The sequence below is a fragment of the Sander lucioperca genome, chromosome 11, assembly GCF_008315115.2.
Source record: "Sander lucioperca isolate FBNREF2018 chromosome 11, SLUC_FBN_1.2, whole genome shotgun sequence".
Lineage (NCBI taxonomy): Eukaryota > Metazoa > Chordata > Actinopteri > Perciformes > Percidae > Sander > Sander lucioperca.
In genome coordinates this window covers 18,958,938-18,978,182 of record NC_050183.1, presented here as the reverse complement: position 1 = coordinate 18,978,182, position 19,245 = coordinate 18,958,938, and the positions used below count along the sequence as shown (strand labels likewise).

Here is a 19,245-nt window from a genome sequence, read left to right as displayed (position 1 = left end):
TGCCATGAGATCAAATCAGCATCAACGTGCTCATTAAATATCATAAAAAAACAAACAGTCTATCTATATATTTGTAATATTTTGTATTTTTAGGGAACATTTTTGTGTAAGCATTACCACCGCAATAAGGCTAATGGGATCGCCAAAATCTGTAGGGTTCCACCTCTGGGGAGTATGAACAGTCGCAGCAACCCAACTAGATGGTCAGAGATCACTGCCCACCCCCCCCGAGGAGCATGACACAGGTCAGTAAATACCACGGTACTCTGTCTATTTAGACTTTAAAATCTTAACATTTCCGCATGAGGGTGACAAACCATGACTATATACAACTAATTACATGGCAACTGAGACACTGTACTGTATATCCAATGTAAAAAAAACAAGATAATGTGACCTGAGTGTGGCACTAGAGGAAAGCAAGAAAAGGGTTCATCCTCTGGGGATCATAAACATGCTCAGTATAATTCACGGCAACATGAAGACTGGATGTAGTTTAAAAAAATAAATAAAAAAGGTTGACAGTAATGCTGTAATAAAGTAAAAAATAAACTAAATTAACTAAATCAATTTCTCTCACGCACACGCAAATAGAAACAGGACAAGGGCATATAAATTAACAGCTAAACAGATTTATTTCCCAGGACTTTGCATAGTAAACACTGTAGAGGAAGAGCACAACTGTGTAGGCGTACAATATAACACTCCTCTGTAAAATTCTTTGCCAAAAACACTGCTGATGTGAGACACACATGCACACACACGCACACACTTTGTTTTGAGGTATAGACAAACATATCAGGGTAGAACTAATACTTCATATAAGATAAATTTTAAAAAAAAGCTTGAAATTTTAAGCCAAACATGTTACCTCAGACACTTAACATAAAATGGGTTCTGTATTGCACTTCTGTTTACTGAATAGCGTCCATCACTGAAATGAATGGATGCCTTTTGACACCAGTTTCTCTCATTAGAGGCAATGCGCACAGCTGTTGAGAAAACATGCAAAGTTAAATTCATAAGCATTAGCAACCTTTAACCCCAATTATGACAGGTGTTTAGGGAAACCTTCTTTAGGGAGTCTAAATATACATTAAATGTGTATAAATTAACTATTCTGATGACTGGCAGAAGCTTGCTGGCCATTTACAATGCCTAAATCCAGTGCAAAACATTTCTCTATCCAATAAACTAAACAGGGATGGATTGGATATGAGACACACAAACACAAGGAATGAAAGAAACTGGGAAGGGCCAACTCCATTTAAAAATAACGGAGTTGTATATGAAAAAGCTGAGATCCTGAAAATCAAAAGATCCCCGATGAGAAAACCTTAAACATTGCTGTACAAATCGCTTTAAAAAGCAAAAGGAAGAAAAGAAAGAGCCAAAAGGACAAGAATGAAAATTCTGGAAAAAAAGGTTCCATTTCTAAAGACTAAAGATCATTTTAAATTAAACTTGAGAATCTATGATATAAAATGTTTAGTGAAGTCTATAAAAACAGTTAACATGAATAGAAACCAAGCAAGGATATCTAAGCACTGCTCCCAATGTCATCATTCATATAAATTAAGAAATCTATAATCTAAATATTCCCATATGGACCAGTGATCATAGAATTGAGTAGAATTATTTCTCCCAAAACACACACACACACACACACGCGGGGGAAAGAAAATGGGTAGAGAGAAAATGTGACTGTTCCAAATTAACACAGATGTTACTCAAAAACATTTTACCAAAAAAAACCTGCTTAATAAAACCATATTATATTTTAACACAGTAATCAAATGTGAACTGAACTGTCGACTTGCCTTCATCTTACTCAGCTGTCACACACACACACACACACACACACACACACACACACACACACACACACACACACACACACACACACACACACACACCATTGTAGAAGTCTTCCAGTCTGCATTAACTCTCCCATTACTACATACAGTACATGAGACACGGCGGGAATAACTAACAATGTAACAAGAAAGAGTTAACGGCTGCAATAAGGAGTGAATTCTCGAGATCTCTAAGTATCAGTGCAGTTACAGTGCAGCGAAAAAAAATGACTGCAGCTTCTATAATGGTGACAACCTGTATGGTTGGTTTTAGTTCCTGATGCTGAACGCTTTGGTCTTCTTGATGTTGAGAAGTGGAGGTTTAATCTTTGGTTTGTTGTTAGTCCCGTCCGAGGAGGGGAGCCGACGACTGTAGATGTCTGGGTACTGCTTCTGAAACTGAAGCAAAGACAATTAAACTCATGACTGAGTGAATGACTTTCGTGTCCACATAGCCACATAATATAAAATGTTTGTTGTCTACCCGTATGTCCTCCGTTTTGGAGTATGGTAAGCTTGGAGAAATGAAGTATACTTAGTGAGAACTGCTTTTTGAACAGTCGAATAGTGTCTTGTTTGGTGTTTGGTGTTTTAAGGCCCCAACGTCGTCTTCCAGGCAGCGCTGCATGGAAGGCACTAGGATTAGGCAAGGGTAAGGGTTAGGTGCCTTGAAGTCGACGGTCGCAGCGCTGCCTTGAAGTCGACGGTGGGGGCTTAAAACACCATCGAGCATCTTGTTTACCCTGGTTTTGTTACCTGCTTCAGTTTCTTGCGTCTGTCCTTCTCACTCATGTTTTGGTCGGTCAGCAGCATCTCCAGCAACTCCTCCATGGCCTTCTGGGAAGAGGCCAGCTTTTGCTGTTCAAACTCAGCGCCGCTAATTTGACGGCAGAACGCGTACATGGGCATTGGAAGGCAAACTGGATTGCCGCCATCGACTTTGGAAACCCCATCGATGGGGACCTGGGGTCAGGAGAGCAAGAATAAAAACACAAAAAAAAACATCTGTATGTCTCTGATTTACTCGATCAAAGCAGAGGAAGCTGAAATCTCACTTTGCTCACAACTTTTGATTGAGCTATTTAAGGCATCACTGGCATTTTCCATATTGTTGACAAACGAGACGGTCTGCTTCTGACATACTTTGAACTACACAGTTATACATTTTATACATCCACATTTTTTATAACACTAGGTTTATGAAACCATCTCAAAATGACTTCGATAAACTATACACGGCCGTTTCACTGTGTCGATGGTGTGTGTCAGGCTCAAAATGCTTTTTTTTTATTTATTTTTTTTTTTGTAAAGGTGGAGTTGAAGCTAAAACAGGGGTGTTACGTTTATTGACTTGTTATTTACTACTTTGTAATCCTTAAAAGGTGCTCTAGGTAGGATTGGGAAGATCCAGGACTTAGCCAAAACATTTGAACATCAACAACTTCTCAGTCCCTCCCCCCTTTCTGCTAAAGCCCAAAACAGTCTCCTAAGCCCCTCCCCCCACAAGGGAGAATGAATGCGTTGCATGAGCAGTGATTGGCAGATTGCAAATCGCACTACAGGCTGTAGGTGTAGGGCTGGGCAATAACATATTGCCCAGCCCTACATCACCTACATAACATCAAATATCACGATATTTTTGACCAAATACCTCGATATCGATACCGCAACGATATTGTAGTGTTGACTATTGGTGCTTTGACAAAATATTTACACAATAAGATTTTTGATAAATAATCATCAGTAATGTGGATATAATGACTAAGTGGGTAAAGGCAAATAATAGAACAGCTACAACAGTCTGGTAAGTTCAGAAAATGACATCACTTTACTGTAATGCAGCCTTTAAAACCAGGAAAAGACAACACTTATGCCATATTACGATATTATGATATCCAAAATCTAAGACGATATCTAGCCTCATATCACGATATCTATATAATATCGATATATTGCCCAGCTGTAGGTGGTACCTGATTCATGTACATAGGGTCAGTTTCTACTGGAACATAGGGTCAGTTTCAGCAAATATGACAGAAAGTTAGTTTTATCAGTCCTTCCAGAAAAATGTGAGTTCAAAAAAATGAGTTTTTTTGTGATTGTTGCGGGCAAAAATCCTTGATTATGCGGGACGTTTTCTTAAAAAATGCGATGGAATATGCGGGATATTTATGCAATTTTATGTGATGAAATTGCGGGAACTTGCAAAAACTGCGGTTTCATCATGGCTTCATCGCGGTGTTTGCAGCTTTTCAATGATGTTCACGTCGCGTAATTACGTCACTTCATAACGTCACTTCATAACGTCACTTCATAACGTTCCCATGGCAACAGGGGAAAATGGCTGCTCGTGTGAAGTAAACGCAACATTTTTCAACTTTCTGCTAAGATATGTGTGACTTTTTTGCAACGAAAATGTGGGGATTATGAAATCATGCAAGCCCTGCATATTTTGCGCGGAAATCTGCAATTTATGCGGCGAATTTGACAAAATGCGGCCTCCGCATAAATATGCGGACTTTGGCTGATTATGCATTGAATTACGCAATCACATAATCGCGTTTTTCTATGACTGCATGACTTATTTGTGTATGTGGTTTTCTATTTGTCCATATGCACTATGCTGTTAACAGTTTATGGGTGTACCTGTACAGTGCGCAGGTACTGTATATGGTCATTGATAGCACTGAGAAGGTACTCTGGGACCGAGAGGATGCTGTGTTGATGGTCCATTAGAAATGACACCAGTCTGGTAGCTAACAGCTCGTCCAAATCACACTCCTCGGCGCTGCCCAGGACACAGCCTGAAAACGTGTGAACCATCTGGAATGAGAACCACAAAAACAGATAAGAGAAATGGGTAAATAAAGACAAGCAGTAAAAAAAAAAAAAAAAAAAAAAAACAGCCACTAAGACACAAATAAATAAATGTAAAGAAGAAAAAAAAAAAACTAATACAGTAAGATAATATGGCACTGAACCCCAGGGAGGAAATAAGTGTTACAGGGGAACAAATATGTAGGTCTCATGTTAGTTTCTAGAGGAAAGATCATCACATCATCATCAGTTTTGTGCCTCACCAGTGTCCGTGTGCCGATGGCGGGGTGGAGGCGGGGCATGTCCACGTTCTGGCTGATGCGCGACATCATCCTCATAAGGAGCTGCAACTTCCTGCGGCAGCTGGGGGGGAGGAGGAGGGTGCAAAGCTGCAGGGCCTCAATGGCCACACGCTCACACTGAGGCTGGAGAAGGCCTATATGCAGACACACACACAGTCATACAGTGATAATGGCGGAGACTGGGGAAGTTTGTAGTGCAATCAGTACAGAAACACAGCAGTAGAATCACTCGTCGCGGCCACATTCATCCATCACTGCTGCATCACATTCAGTCGATCAGACAAATGAATGGACTGACGGATGAATGGAAGACAGGATTAATCAACTACAGCTACAGTGTAAGATGAGTCAGGGAAGAGTGATAAATATAACATTTTATGTGTAATATGTAAAAGCATACACCCCTGTTCATAGCCCTGATCCAGGACTGTATCATGTGCATCGTGTTCCTGCATGGATATCTCCTGGAACTTGGACATTTCAGTCACAGTCACTTATAAAATTTGTTATGGGAAGAATGTTGATATTACGATATTCAAATATTCCATGCGACCTACTAGTGCTGAATCTCACGTCTCTTATTTCATAACTCCTTCCTGCCCCGAGGAGCGAGGCTCGAGGAAGGATCTGCGAGGATAAATGAGAGCAGCCTTCCCGGAAGCCATGCACATAAAAGCAGTTGCTAACTCCACCCATACAGCTGACAAATTCACGCAACGCTTCAGAGGAAAGGACGTCTCATCCCCCTCATTTCCTCTCTTCCCGTACGATTTCCTCGCGTCTCTCCCACGCTTCCTCGGTGGGTTTGACTAAGACGCGAGAAAGGGAAGGAAGTAAAGGAAACGTGGATGCAATTTAACGACATGAGACGTACCTTAGGACAGCTGTCCTTCCTCCCTTACCATGTTGCTGCTCTGTCGAGGAACACTCAGCGCTGCTAGTCGTGGCTGGGAGGCACGTTGCAGAGATACTAATGATTAAAATGGTAATCTCATTTATACATCTTCCTGTCACTGGTGCTCTACAGTTGGTGAACAAGGATTCTTTCTTCTTTGATTTCACAGTTTTTATTGACTTTAATGAAAGAGAAGAGAAAGAAGATCGTCTCCTATCCATTGAGTTTGTATTTTCAATGCTCTACCTTTAACAAATTGTATGGGTGGATTGGTCACTGAAATGCCCAAGTGCCAGAAAATATTGATAAAGGACTGGGATACAAAGCTGCAAAGCGTGTTGCATAAGCAGCATCAAAAGCAGCATAGATGAAATATAACAAAACATGCCAAAAGCAAGCAACATAAAGTGTTGCATACCTTAAAGTATTTAATCTAAGGCTTAAGTTGCACATGAGCTCTATGCACGTTGAGCCAGTGCTCTCTTTGGTCAATGTATTTACTGAAACCTTAGAAATGTTATAAGACAAACACATGAAGTCATTTTCTGCACATCTCGACTTCACCTTTTGAATTTGAGTTCAACAGAAGTTGTATTTCTGAGTTAAAACCTTACATGCCAGCAGTGGTTGGATGTTAGATGTAGTTAGTTTGATTAGACATCAATAGACAAGCAGACACACAGACAGGTATAGGTGAGAGGGTCTTACTGTGCTCAGGTTTGGGTTGGGGGGGCTGGGAGATGCTGGTGGGCACGCGGACAGGCGGACTGAACAGTGAAACAGGCTTCGACACATCCAGAGAGCTGAGGCAGCGCCGGGCAACAGCAGGCGCAGGGAGCGACCAAAGATTAGAGGTACTGGAGGCGGGTCTGGGCCCACTAGGTCCTGTAGTAGCATGGGGCCCTTGTACTTTGGCCAAAGCACATGAAGAGAAGGGGGAGAAAGGATGATAGGAGGAAAAGGAGGGATGACAGGAGGGCAACGAGGGAGGACGTGGAGCGGAGGAGGAGTGATGCTGGTCTGCAGTGTTCACGTTGAGGCAGCTGGCTGCTCGGCCCTGCCACCTGGTCTCCTTGTCATCTTCCTCCCTGGTTTCTATGACAATGTCCAGACAGCTACCTACGCTGCGCGGCCGCAAGGAGCGGCTGTACCTTGTGGTTGTACCTCCTGGAGCCTTTTCACAAGTTAAGGGGGTTGCTTTGGATACAGATTTAGAGTCGGTATGACTGTGGGGTGTTGTGACGACAGGGATGTCATCCTGGCGCCTGTTGCTATAGGCGCAGGATGCCAGGCTGTCATTGGACAGGAACAGCTGTTGCCTGGTGAGCGGGGCAGAGTCATCTAGGATGGTTTCCAGTGAGCAGCTCCTGGTTCGAGGCCTCGTAGAACCAACTGTATTCAGACTCATGCAGCTGCCACCTAACCGAACGTCACCCGCGCCGGCGCCGCCTCCTTCCGGCGCCGCCAGCCGCGACTGAAGCGTCCCACCAATCACCTCTCTCATCGGCGACTCCGTCTCGTCACACGTCCCCCGTCTGAGCAGCGACAGGAGGAGACATTCTGTGGAGCGGAAAGAAGTCTTGGCTGGAGGCGGGACTGAGGGGAGGTCCGGCTTCTTGCGCTTCCCGCGCTGTGGTTTTGCGGGCGCTGCAACGTACCCGCAAAACACTGAGAGCGGATGCGGAGAAAGAGAGAGCCGAGCGGAGCAGGCAGGGTGTCAGTGCAAGCAGACAGTGAAGGGAAGGGAGAGGGTATGGTTAGTTCAAACCTTTCCTGTGCATACAGAACCATCAGAAAGTCAGAGACAACACATAACAGGCATAGACATAGTACAGCTGCTCATGTCGCTGTTAGGACTCCACAAACAGAAGTAACAACAACCAGAACCTCTGTTAGCAGTCAAAAGGCACTGTTAAGAGGTCAGAGCACGCAACCACATAGTGGGAACAGCATGACAACACAACTGAGTGAAGACCCTGCAGACAATCCTGTCAGTTCGAGCGTCATCACTGTAACACAACAGCATCCACTAAAACTGAGCCTCTTAAAAGCACTCCCATTTAACTGCAGTTTCATGGTCAGGCAAAAAGCCTCGTGGAATGAGTCCACAGTACATACCCAGGACGTTGATAAATAGTTCATACAGTTCGTATGTGAGTACTGGCTGCGGAAGGCTGTAGAAGTAATCAGACACCGTTTTGAAGACGTCTCTCTCAAAGCCGGGATAGGACGGCTGTGCGCTGTCGTACTTCGGCCCTGGAAATAAACAGCGCGTTACGGCAGCTACCATGAGAGTGAAGGCTATTTGCAATCTCCCAACACAAACCTATTCATGAGCTTCAATAAACCGACATAGAATTCTAAACATCCACATACATTTTTTTTAAGTGTTAATGTCACTGAATGTTGACTGAGAAAGTCCAAATGTAGTTAAAAAGTTTTAAAAAAAAAAATGATGCCCCCCATGCAGCACAGGAGGCCTGGTGTCTAAGCAACGTGTTGCTACTCACAGTTGGCCAGGCTCTTCATGGCAGACAAAACCCAGTGTGGAAGGTCATCTAGAGAAATGATTAACAGGTTAGAATGGTTGCTAGTTACAGTATATTGTACTGTTTGTGGGGTGTATTACCTAAAACAACAGAATCCTAATAGTTTATGTCATGTTGTCGATGCTCATGTTTTAGTGGACTACAGCTGTAAAGTGAGCAGTATCCATGGTAAAGAAAAGAGAATCTAAGTATCCAGTGAAAAGAGTTCAATGAGAGGGGCTTAATAGAGAGTTTATCGGTGTTTTAAGCCCCCAACAGCCCCCACTAGGATTAGGCAATGGTTATAGTTATGGTTAGGATTAGGTGCCTTGAGGTCAACGGTCACAGCGCTGCCTGGAAGGAGACGTCGGGGGCTTGAAACACCATCGAGCGAATAGAGAAGACAAATTTGAATACCGCTATAGTATGAAGATTGTTATGCTGATTTCAGACCAGGAAACAGAGATCTGGCGATTTTCCACAGGGTTCTGCAGCGAGGTGGGGCGGGGGGTAGTGTCACTAAAACGGCCCATTTGTGTGCCGTCGTTGTGTTCTTTAACCCCCCCCCCCATGTAGCACAAATAGACTTTATATTAGAGGTGTAACGATGAATCGATTAGTTGTCAACTATTAAATTAATCGCCAACTATTTTGATAATCGATTAATCGTTTGAGTCATTTTTTTTATTAAAAAAAATAAGATTTCTCTGATGTCAGCTTGTTAAATGTGAACATCTTCTAGTTTCTTCTCTCCTCTGTGACAGTAAACTGAATATCTTTGAGTTTTGGACAAAACAAGACATTTGAGGACGTCCTCTTAGGCTTTGGGAAACACTGATCCACTTTTTTCACCATGTTTTGACATTTTTATAGATCAAACAACTAATCGATTAATCGAGAAAATAATCGACCGATTAATCGACTATGAAAATAATCGTTAGTTGCAGCCCTACTTTATATATCACAGCTACTGTTTTCCGTTAGATTGTTTATAGAGCTCGACGTTTCCGACCTCACTTGAAGGCAGCTTCATTTCGAGGAGAAAGAAAAGGGACGAGCGAGACAGAGCGTCCGTGCTTCGTTGTTTGGCAAACATTCAGCTGTTACACAAACTCCTCGGCAGTTCAGTGCTCCCGTTTTAAAACTTTCTTGTGGCAGCGATAGAGGCAGTCATGTTTCCTGTTCGGGACTCTCACACTGCCTCAAAACTGACTGACGTCGACTTGCGTTTCCCCAAAAGTTGAGTCGGTCTCAACTTTTCGCCACCCCCTGCCACAGCCTAAACGCACTAACCCCCCATTCAAAATGAACGGGCAGACCTGCATTTTCGCCGCTAGCGGGCCGACGCAGGCTGTGTGATTGCAGCTTAACGCTTTCTTTCGATAAACATCGTTTTCTGACGTATAAACCTACTGGTCTTGTCGTCCAGTGTGACCACTCCATGCTTGTTGACTTTGGTCATATTATGGATGATGTTCTGTGGGTTAACATAACGTTGGTCTAAAACCTCATCAAGAGATCCAACGCCCAGAATCCTCTGCAGGCTGAAACACAAGACAAAGTTTAGTCACACGCACACACAAAAAAAAAAAAATCTTCCTCACTTTCTGGTCTCAGATTCTTTGTCCGTACTTATTCTTCAAATAAAAGGAAACATTGCTTTGTAACAAACTTGTAATGTCTATGACACCAAAAAGTAAAGTCTTTTTTTTCCCCCTTCAGTTTAAATGTGTGCATTCGTACTGGGTCAGGGTGATGTCTCTCCAGATCTCCTGTTCATCATCCACCGTCAGCTCTCGTCTCGGCACCTGCTGCTCTCCTATTGGCTCGTTCTCTCCCCCTGCTTGGAGGGCAGGATCTACATTTTCCTAGAAAAGGCACAAACGGAGCTTAAATCACCATCACACAATGGATGATTTTTCACATTTAGAACCTACTTCAAACCGGCGACTGTGTTTTAAGTACAGGTTGTACATAACATCCTGTACGTACAATAATCTTTGTCCAGTCTAGCTTACCTGTGTCTCGTTCTCAAGCTGCTTCTTGATACTCCTAAACCTGAAGAAACTCTCCTTGTCCCTGAATGAAGGCCTTTTCTTAATAGAGCCAGGGGCCGAGGCCGGACAGGGAATGGGCTTCAGAGGAGAAGTGGAGGGGAATCTGGGAGAAAAAGAGGAGGAGATGGAGTGCTTAATTTTGTATGTGGGAGCACATCAATTTTGACATACATTTCACAATGCCTTTTTGAATAATTAAAAAGCAAGTTTCTCCAAAACGCTGCCTACCTGTACAGAGTGTTGTTGTCCTCCAAATCCTCTGTGCCCCAGCGACCCTTCACATCTTCGATTACGTGGTTCTTCAGAAACTTCTTCAGGAGCTGCACCGTCTGCTGCCTGGTGACGTCAGGGCCAAAATTGTTGTTGCTACGGAGCAGCTGGTGCATCCAATCCACAGCGGCAGAGGCGGTGAAGCAGGCGGCGTGGTGCCGGAAGTTCTGGCGGTGTTTCTTGACGGGCATACCAGCCCGAAACAAACGAGTCATCTCATTCCACTGAAACAGAGAGCGGGAGTTTAGTAGAAACCAAAGTGTCCATGCACAGTAGAACTTAAATCAAGAAACAATTTTATTGTATTACTTAGAGGTGCAACGATGAATCGATTAATCGATTAGTTGTCAACTATTAAATTAATCGCCAACTATTTTGATAATCGATTAATCGTTAGAGTCATTTTTTATTAACTGAAGCATTGGTGCAGTTTGATTAGAGGTTTACAAACCTTTCTGGCTTGGACACCAGATAATTATGTTTTGTCTCGAGCATCGTTCTGAGACAAACTTAACAAAATTCTCCACAGTCAAGACAAACAATAGAGAGAACCAAGTCGTGCTGAAAGATTAGTGGTCCTGAAGGATCAAAACTCCAGCAACACTTGTAGTATAAAACGGTAGGATCAACAGTTTTGGCTTGTGGTCTTCTTCGACGTCATCCAGAGGGCCACAGGTCAAACATTGTTGGGTTAACTGTAAAGTGTGTCTCTGTACTACAAGTGTCGCTAACATGCTGGAATTTTGACCACTTACGACTATTTCCCACCTCCATGTAAGTGCACCTCCCCTTGTGAGTGTAACTTACTCCAGCAATAAATCTTTTTTGATTCATGCACATTGGAAGTAAGTGAAGTTGACTTTCTTTGAGTCATCAATTTAGTCAGATAAAAACAAGCTATTAGGAGAAATCAACTTGTTTTCCAATTTGGACATTTTTCCAGTTTTTTTTCCACTTTCATCTGACATTTGACAAACTATAAAAAGAAAAAAGATCAACAATGAAAATCATTGTTAGTTGAAGCCCTAGAACTAAGGCACATCTAGGCCTTATCCATATCACCCCTGCCTCAGTTCACATTCAAATGTTCAGTATCCAGCGTTAGCTAGCTAGCTAGCTGTTTAACTTTTATTGGTTAAGAGTGAAGTTGTGTCAAAACCATAGACTGTATAATATCAAGTCACATTGTACTTTGTATAAAAAAGGGCAATTGAAATGATCTGACAGGGCAGCTCGACGAGGATTGAATAAGTTAGTTTTTAATACAGCGGATACATACGAGTAAAGTATCTGATTCCACCTTTTGAATTGTGAATAGTTGCTGGTTTTCCTAATCTTCTATTGTAACGTAACGTTAAAATTAAGCTAAATTAGTTAAACAGACATGTTATAGCTAACTAACCATAGAACGTTAGACCAAAAGATTAATCGATTAACCTTCAGAGAATATTTGGTACATTCATGGGAATTAAAATATTCGTTAACTTAGCTAGCTAAGTTGCAGCAACAGTTTCGAGGAAAAAGCACAGCCACGTATTTAACAAGTTCACGTTAACCTTAGCTAGCTGGATTGACGTTAATGTTAGTTGCTAAGTAGAAACTCGTGAAAGACCATAAATCCGTAACAAACCCTCGTGCATCACCGAAACAACAAACGGTTATTTTAAGTTCGATATTCTTTACAGTTAACGTTATAGCGTTGCCGTTGACGCTTTTTATCGAACGAGTTAACGTTAGCACGTAACGTTAGCCAGCTCTAGGTTAGTTAACGTTACCTAACGTAGCTAGTCACCTTATCAGCCAATGTTAACTTACCAGTTTTGTGGCCCGGTACGGTCCAGGGGTGATAACATGAGAACTCATATTTATCACACAAAACGTTTGCCTTCATCCGATATGACAAGAGATACAACTATCCATTACTCAGGGAAGGATTTAACCGATGTTTTGCTACCATATAATGAATGGCAGCATTGATGATACACAGCTCTGCCTGGCTGCTCTCCGTCTGTTCAAAATTACGAGCCGTGTTTTTCTGGCACGGGATTGGACGGCGCGCGGGTCACGTGATCAGCCTTGAACTGAAGAGGGTATGCGTCTTAATACATCCATGGTGTGCGTCCGTGAAGGCAGCACAATTTAGCTTTTAAAACAATCTGATTTACGGTGTAAAGATCACCATGTCTACGGCAACAAAAACGTTATTCCACGTTTGCTGTTCTCCACTTTGCCTAAAGGAACAGTCAAAGAGCTGCAGTGTCAGCAATGTTAGTGTATGGAGACAATTCTATTGCATTCAATGACACAAACACACTGGGAATTTACATTAGCATGTCTTCAAAGGCCTTTTGTGGTGATTATACTGATCAGTTAAAGGCAGAAAGAGAGGTGGGGGGTCAGACCAAAAGACAGGAGAGTGGGTGGTGTTGATCAAGCCACTGCTATAGACATGCTAATGTCTGGAAACAGTACACTAAAAATGATACATTCATCTTTCTGCTTTAAATTTCCTCCAAACTTGTTTTAAGACATAACACCACAATCTGCTTGATGTCTTTTTTCCACAAAAAAAGTTCAGTTACCTTGTTAAAAAAATGTTAAAATTACATCTACTCCTTCCTCATTTTGAGTCTATTAACATGCAAATATTGTTACTTTCAAAAGTTTAACTGCTGAACACACACAATGTCTCCTACTTTACATAAAAGTGAAGATTTTAAGTTTCCACATCACAGTTGCGTAGAATGCATATTGTGCCAGGATTGTGACAACATGTCACAAAATTATGCTCGTGCTGACACGTCTTCAATTCAGATTTAGGGTGCGGAGAGCGCATGCAGAGGAAATGTCCTTCTTCAGCAGATAAATGTGAAAACAGGCTTCTACAATCAAACTCGGCACATTCATCATTATGCACAGTGACGCTCAAACATTCAAGTGAAGTAAAAGCAAAACACATTTTTAAGAGCTTGGGGCTTTAAAGTCTGGGTAAGCCACAGCATTTGAGTGTGAGATTTACTTGAATTCACACTAACTTGAGCAGCAGTGGTAGTTTACTGCTAATAAAGACTAATGGAAAAACACATTAACCACAACAGGAATTACACAGATACAAGATGAGGAGCATATGTGTAGTTACGGAGAGACATGAATAACATGCAACTTGTGAGGCCTTTGAAAAATGGATTTGAAAGAAGAAAACACAATGGTATTGTGTCAGAATTCAATACCGTTTTGGACTAATAAAGCTGGTGCCACAATCATTTCCACTTTATGGACTGTGGTGATTGTGTAAAAATACAGTGGGGCACTGAAAAATATAAAATGCTGTAGTGCAGTAGCTACTTATGTAGTGCACGGACCTGTTGGTTTGGCCTTTTCTGTGCAAAGGCATGTCGACAGCTGATAGAGTGACTGAGTGATGATATAATTTTCTGTATTTTTGTGCTATTTTAATCATATTTGTTTGTTCAAGATGCACTATGAGTCATGATTTAGTGGGTTTTAGACCAACTGAGTCACTGCACTTACAAAGTGGATGTAGATGACAACATCAGACCTTTTAAAATTGATGTGGAATCTTATGTATACTTTGACAATCATTTAAACCGAAAAGTGCAACAAAAAAACTGCTACTCTCCTGGAAGACATTGTGAAGCATAGTGATTCTTTGTCAGCTCTTTATTTTTTTTAATTAATTCAATCATTATTTTGTATAATGTCCCAGATTCATGTCCTGTGTATATCATTTCCCTATTCTGTTTATTTCAATAAAGTTGATAAAATAAACAACCAACAAATGAATCGAGACGTTCTCATTTGTAACCACTGGAAATAAACTCTTCTGAAATGCTGCTCTCTTTTATCAAAGATTGCTCCCAAATACTTTTAAAAGATAAATCACCTCAAGATAAGGATTAATAACCTCAATATCAATACAAAAAATATTATATGTGATGCTTGAATGCAATACAAGGTTCTGAAAGAGGATTATACATGTTGCACCAATACACTGCAGGGTCATAGTGAACTGGCTTGGCATGGCTGCCCCCAGCTGGTCTTCATGTGTACCAGAGGCAGAGTCATAATATAAAAAAGGGCACCAGCAGTGTGTAGAAAGTTTTCTATCATGCATGGCAGCCTAAATGCCACTTTATCCCATTTTCTCCACTAAAAGGGCACTCTAGAGGGCACTTTATCACATTGTATCTACCATCGGGGCAAATAGGGCAAATAGGGCACTTTTGCAGCATTTCTTTTGAAATTGAAAATTTATGATGATAAAAACAAACCTTAAACTTTGTATATAAACATTTAAAACACTCTTATAGATCGATCCATTAATTTAGCCATTAATTAAACTAATTTTTGCATTTTTATTGGAAAATTCAGGTCGTTTTCAGAACTGACGAGCACAGAGAACCAGAGAGAGAAAAAGAAGATCAGACTGGAGCTGCACAAACTTCCCCTTCATCAACCTGCAGAGAAACAAAGTTTACAGACCTCACACTGGAACATGTTCACATGAACATGGTCTAATATTTCTGTGTGTGAGATTCAGCTTGTCCTTGAAGCTCTGATAAAAAGAGCTGTGCAGTCTGAAAAGTGTGGATTAAAATCCCACCTGCCACAATAAAAGGTTTCTCTTATTGTGAAAAGCATGTCTTGAATGATATATATATATATATATATATATATATATATATATACATACCTTCATTTTAGTAGGCCTACTGTGCCTTTTGAGGTAGGCCTACATAATAATCTAACCAACTAGCCTATATTTCAGAACTGATACTACTGTACTTACTTGGCAGACTAATATTTTACAATTATTATCTTGTAATATGATAGACTACAAGAATACAATAAATAAAGTTAAACAATAAAGTTCCATTTTATATGCAGGTCTTTTTCTTGCTAAGTAATTTTGCTTGATGGATATTGTTTGGTAACCTAATTTAACAATCTTTGACGGTACATTTTTAATTTCCAAATGTGGATTTGGGGTCCCTTTATTGATTATATCAGAAGGCAAATAAACTCAGCTGTAACTTTATGTACGTGGATTTGCGTCCTTCTGACAGTGTAGGAAATGTAAACATATCAGTATCAAAAAAATCTTGGGGGACACTTTAAAAGCCGTCATTAGTGCACAAAGTTAGCTGTTATATGTAACCGCTCTGTTTAAGTGAGTGTCTATTAGACACTGAGATGGAAATTGAATAAAAATAAAATGATGGCTTAAAGCAACACTATGTAACTTTTCCTGCTTCGGCCCTCCTACAGGTTGTCTCATTGGAACTACAGCTAGTTGGAACTACAACTAGCTGTAGGTCCAACTACAGAACTACAGAACTACAATGAGCTGTAGTTTCTTACACTGTGACACCCATCCGGTCACAGCCTGCCTGAGCCAACTAGACCTGGACCCTGTGGTTATGTCCCATTACACACACACACACACACACACCTACTTCTGTTTCTCACACTCACTCATGGATTTATACTCACACAGATTCTGAGAGCTTGCCAGGGTGTGTGTATATTTAGAGGGGGGTCATGTAGTGTTGGTACAGGAGCAGATACAAGTGGTTTTAAGTGGACCTCCTCTAATCTCAAGCATGCTGGTTGCTGTCGTCATCATCACTCGGGACTGGCACCACGCTACTGGCTACAAGTCTGTCCACACGTCTAAGCAGCCAGAATAAATAAATAAAGGCAAAGGTGAAGGCCTCTCACTACTTCCTGCCAATCTACATCATGATCATCATTATGTGTAATGGCTTATTAACCTCTCACCCAATAAAATCAGGTGTGATGACTGTGGCTAATTCTTTTTTACCAATATTATTGTAATTTCTCACCCCAAAACATGTCATTTTGGCAAAGTCTATCATGTTACTGTTTTATCAACATCAACTACAGTATAGACCAGACTGGTTTCATGTTTTCATGGTTCCACTGACCCATCCTGCAATAAATGTGATGGTAGAAAGTGAAGCACATAGAAAATTAAATGTAGAGCTCCCTGACATCTCTCACATATTACACATTTGGGGATATATATAAATGGTCTGCAGCCTATGAAGGAGGTCCAGCCCTTTAAAACACTACAGTGATTAAGGACTATAAATATAAACTTCACCTGACTTTGAAGTGTGTCATACAGTGCATGTTAAATTGAGTCACTGGATAACATGACATGGAGGCTATTGAAAAAGAATTAGGCATTTTCCATACAAATATTTATATTAAATTGAAAAAAAAAACATAAAACCCATATAAAGATGTGTGTCCTGTGTAGTGATACAATTTAGTGTTACATTTGTCACTGTGTACAATAGATGGAAGTTATTGAAAAAAAATCATAATGTTTAATTGAAATAGCCTATTTATGTAAAATAGAAAAAACACTCAAATACTATATATATATTATATATATATATACACCTTCCTACAGGCCACCACAGCCACTAACTCCTAGTGGTTGGAGAGCCAGCTTGGAGGTGTATAATCTCCCCCTACTGGACTGGATATGGAACACTAGATTGACAGTAAAAAGGAACATCTAAATTGTCTGTTAAATCTGTAGGAATTTTAACATAAAAGACATTTTTTTTTCACTTACTTATAGAGAGAACAGAACCATTATCAAAGGGACACAAAATAAGAACATGGAAATGTATTTTGATCTATTTCTGTCTATCCTAATGTCATTTGTGTCTTGATTTGTGTCTGAAAGTGTAAGATATTACACTAGAGAGTACCCTTAACATTTGTCAAAATGCCACAAAAAATGATAGTCAGATAGCCTACAATACCTATTGCTGTTAGTCCCACAATGCAACACTTGACCTTTGATAGATGCATACATTGCAGTTGTAGGCCACCATTGTGCAAATTGATGATGATTCAGAAGTATCTAAAAATGGAATTTACTGCTAGTTCTCTTAATACATCCATGGTTCTCACTAGACAAATGAATGTTTAATGAGTAGTGAAAAAGTGGATGAGGGACCACACTAACCGTATCCTGTGTTAGTATAGGCTATTTAACTTTATGACACAAAACTACAATGTTGCTAATTTTATTTTCATTCCTGAATGGTAGAAGTTGAACAATGTAATTAAAAGGTCTATCATGTAAAATAAATATCACTTCACGTTAAAAATGAAACATGTTACGGAAAACATGTACCGACATTGATTGACCATTAAAATAGTTTTAAATGACACGCTCCAATCTTATCACACTTCATCACGTCATCAGTCTACTGTCACCATGGCAACGACTAACCTACTCTGCCTGAGTTAGCCAGCTACGTATCAAAACAAAACAGTATAACGTTCATCAACATTGCACTCACACTACATGCCTAGCTACATAAAACAGTTACAGCAACACTTTTCACCTTTTAAAATAATCACACCAAAACCAAACATATGTAGAAATAAAAACAAAATTCAGTGTTTGACAAATGTTTTATTTACTATTACCTTTGCAGTGTAACGTAATATCGTTTAAGTTCCCACACAAGTTCCAGAATGTGAAGCTCAAACTGACGCAGTATATTATTCGAACTAAAACAACAGTTGAGCTTCCCAGACATTTATATTCAAATTTTCAACTAGCAGTTGAAAGCCAGGCGTATTGCATATTACGGAGCTGATTTCAAGTGTGAAGGCGGCGTTAACGACAACCAGGTAAACTCAAAGGTGATAACTAAGACATAATACAGGTGGACAGCAATTTAACCGTAGCCAAGTTATACTTGTTTCTCTTGTAAGTGATTTTGCCACAAAGTTGAAGTTCCTATAATTGGGTCACATAATCGGACGATCTGTTTAACGTTAGACGCGTGAACGTTGATGTTAATGAGTTTTACTGCACCAATTAATTTTACTGAAATATATCTAATTTTAGTTTGGAAAACGGGCAAGGATGGCCTTGTATTAGCTAATGGACTGTACAAGTTTTCTTAATTGTAGCTAACGTTATAACGTTACAGTAGTCCGACGCGCGATGCAGCTGTTTAAACTGCTAACCCTAGCTAACGTTAATGCTAGCAAACGTTATTTCAACTTGACCAGTTGTCTAGCTAGCTAACTCACCGGTGAAAACAACATGAACAAACGTTCATAAGGATTAATATTTAAGCCGAGTTTCAGATTTTTTTTTTTTTAGTATCAGCCGGAAGACAACTCGTGTCATGCTGTTAGGCTAACATTATGGGCTAGCTAGCAGCCGAAAAGCTATGTGCGTTACAGTAACGTTAACCAGCTAGCTAGCTAGTTAATTAACGTTAGCCTTCAAAGTCGTATAATTACCTTAACGTTACACGTTTTGGTTAGCCAGGACTTAAAACTAGCATTATAGTAACGTTAGCTGACGTTACTTTGTCCTAACCTTAACTTATTTTTGCTCTTCTGTGAGTTCAAAGCTGTTTCTCTGTAAAAATTAGCAACGTTACATTTCAATGGGAAATAGTGTACTTTTTACTACATTTATTTTACAAT

The 19,245-nt window shown here is 40.5% G+C and overlaps 1 protein-coding gene across 3 annotated transcripts; it reads right to left on the bottom strand.

Annotated features, from left to right (window-relative positions):
• Positions 1-610: 610 nt before the first annotated feature.
• Positions 611-12,782, bottom strand: depdc1a (DEP domain containing 1a). 3 transcript variants are annotated; one of them, XR_004898836.1, is made up of 13 exons: positions 12,541-12,782; positions 10,684-10,949; positions 10,417-10,558; positions 10,142-10,266; positions 9,812-9,942; positions 8,381-8,428; positions 7,989-8,126; positions 6,579-7,538; positions 4,937-5,109; positions 4,503-4,679; positions 2,613-2,819; positions 1,915-2,255; positions 611-1,871 (listed from the first exon to the last, which is right to left on the bottom strand). XR_004898836.1 is itself a non-coding variant. In XM_031282357.2 (12 exons), the coding sequence occupies exons 1-12, from the start codon at positions 12,586-12,588 to the stop codon at positions 2,127-2,129; spliced, it is 2,544 nt and encodes an 847-aa protein (XP_031138217.1). In that variant the 5' UTR covers positions 12,589-12,782; the 3' UTR covers positions 611-2,126. The 3 variants fall into 3 exon arrangements, 2 of the variants coding, with proteins under 2 accessions (XP_031138217.1, XP_031138218.1); XM_031282357.2 differs by having other exon boundaries at positions 611-2,255; XM_031282358.2 differs by lacking the exon at positions 6,579-7,538 and having other exon boundaries at positions 611-2,255.
• Positions 12,783-19,245: the final 6,463 nt, after the last annotated feature.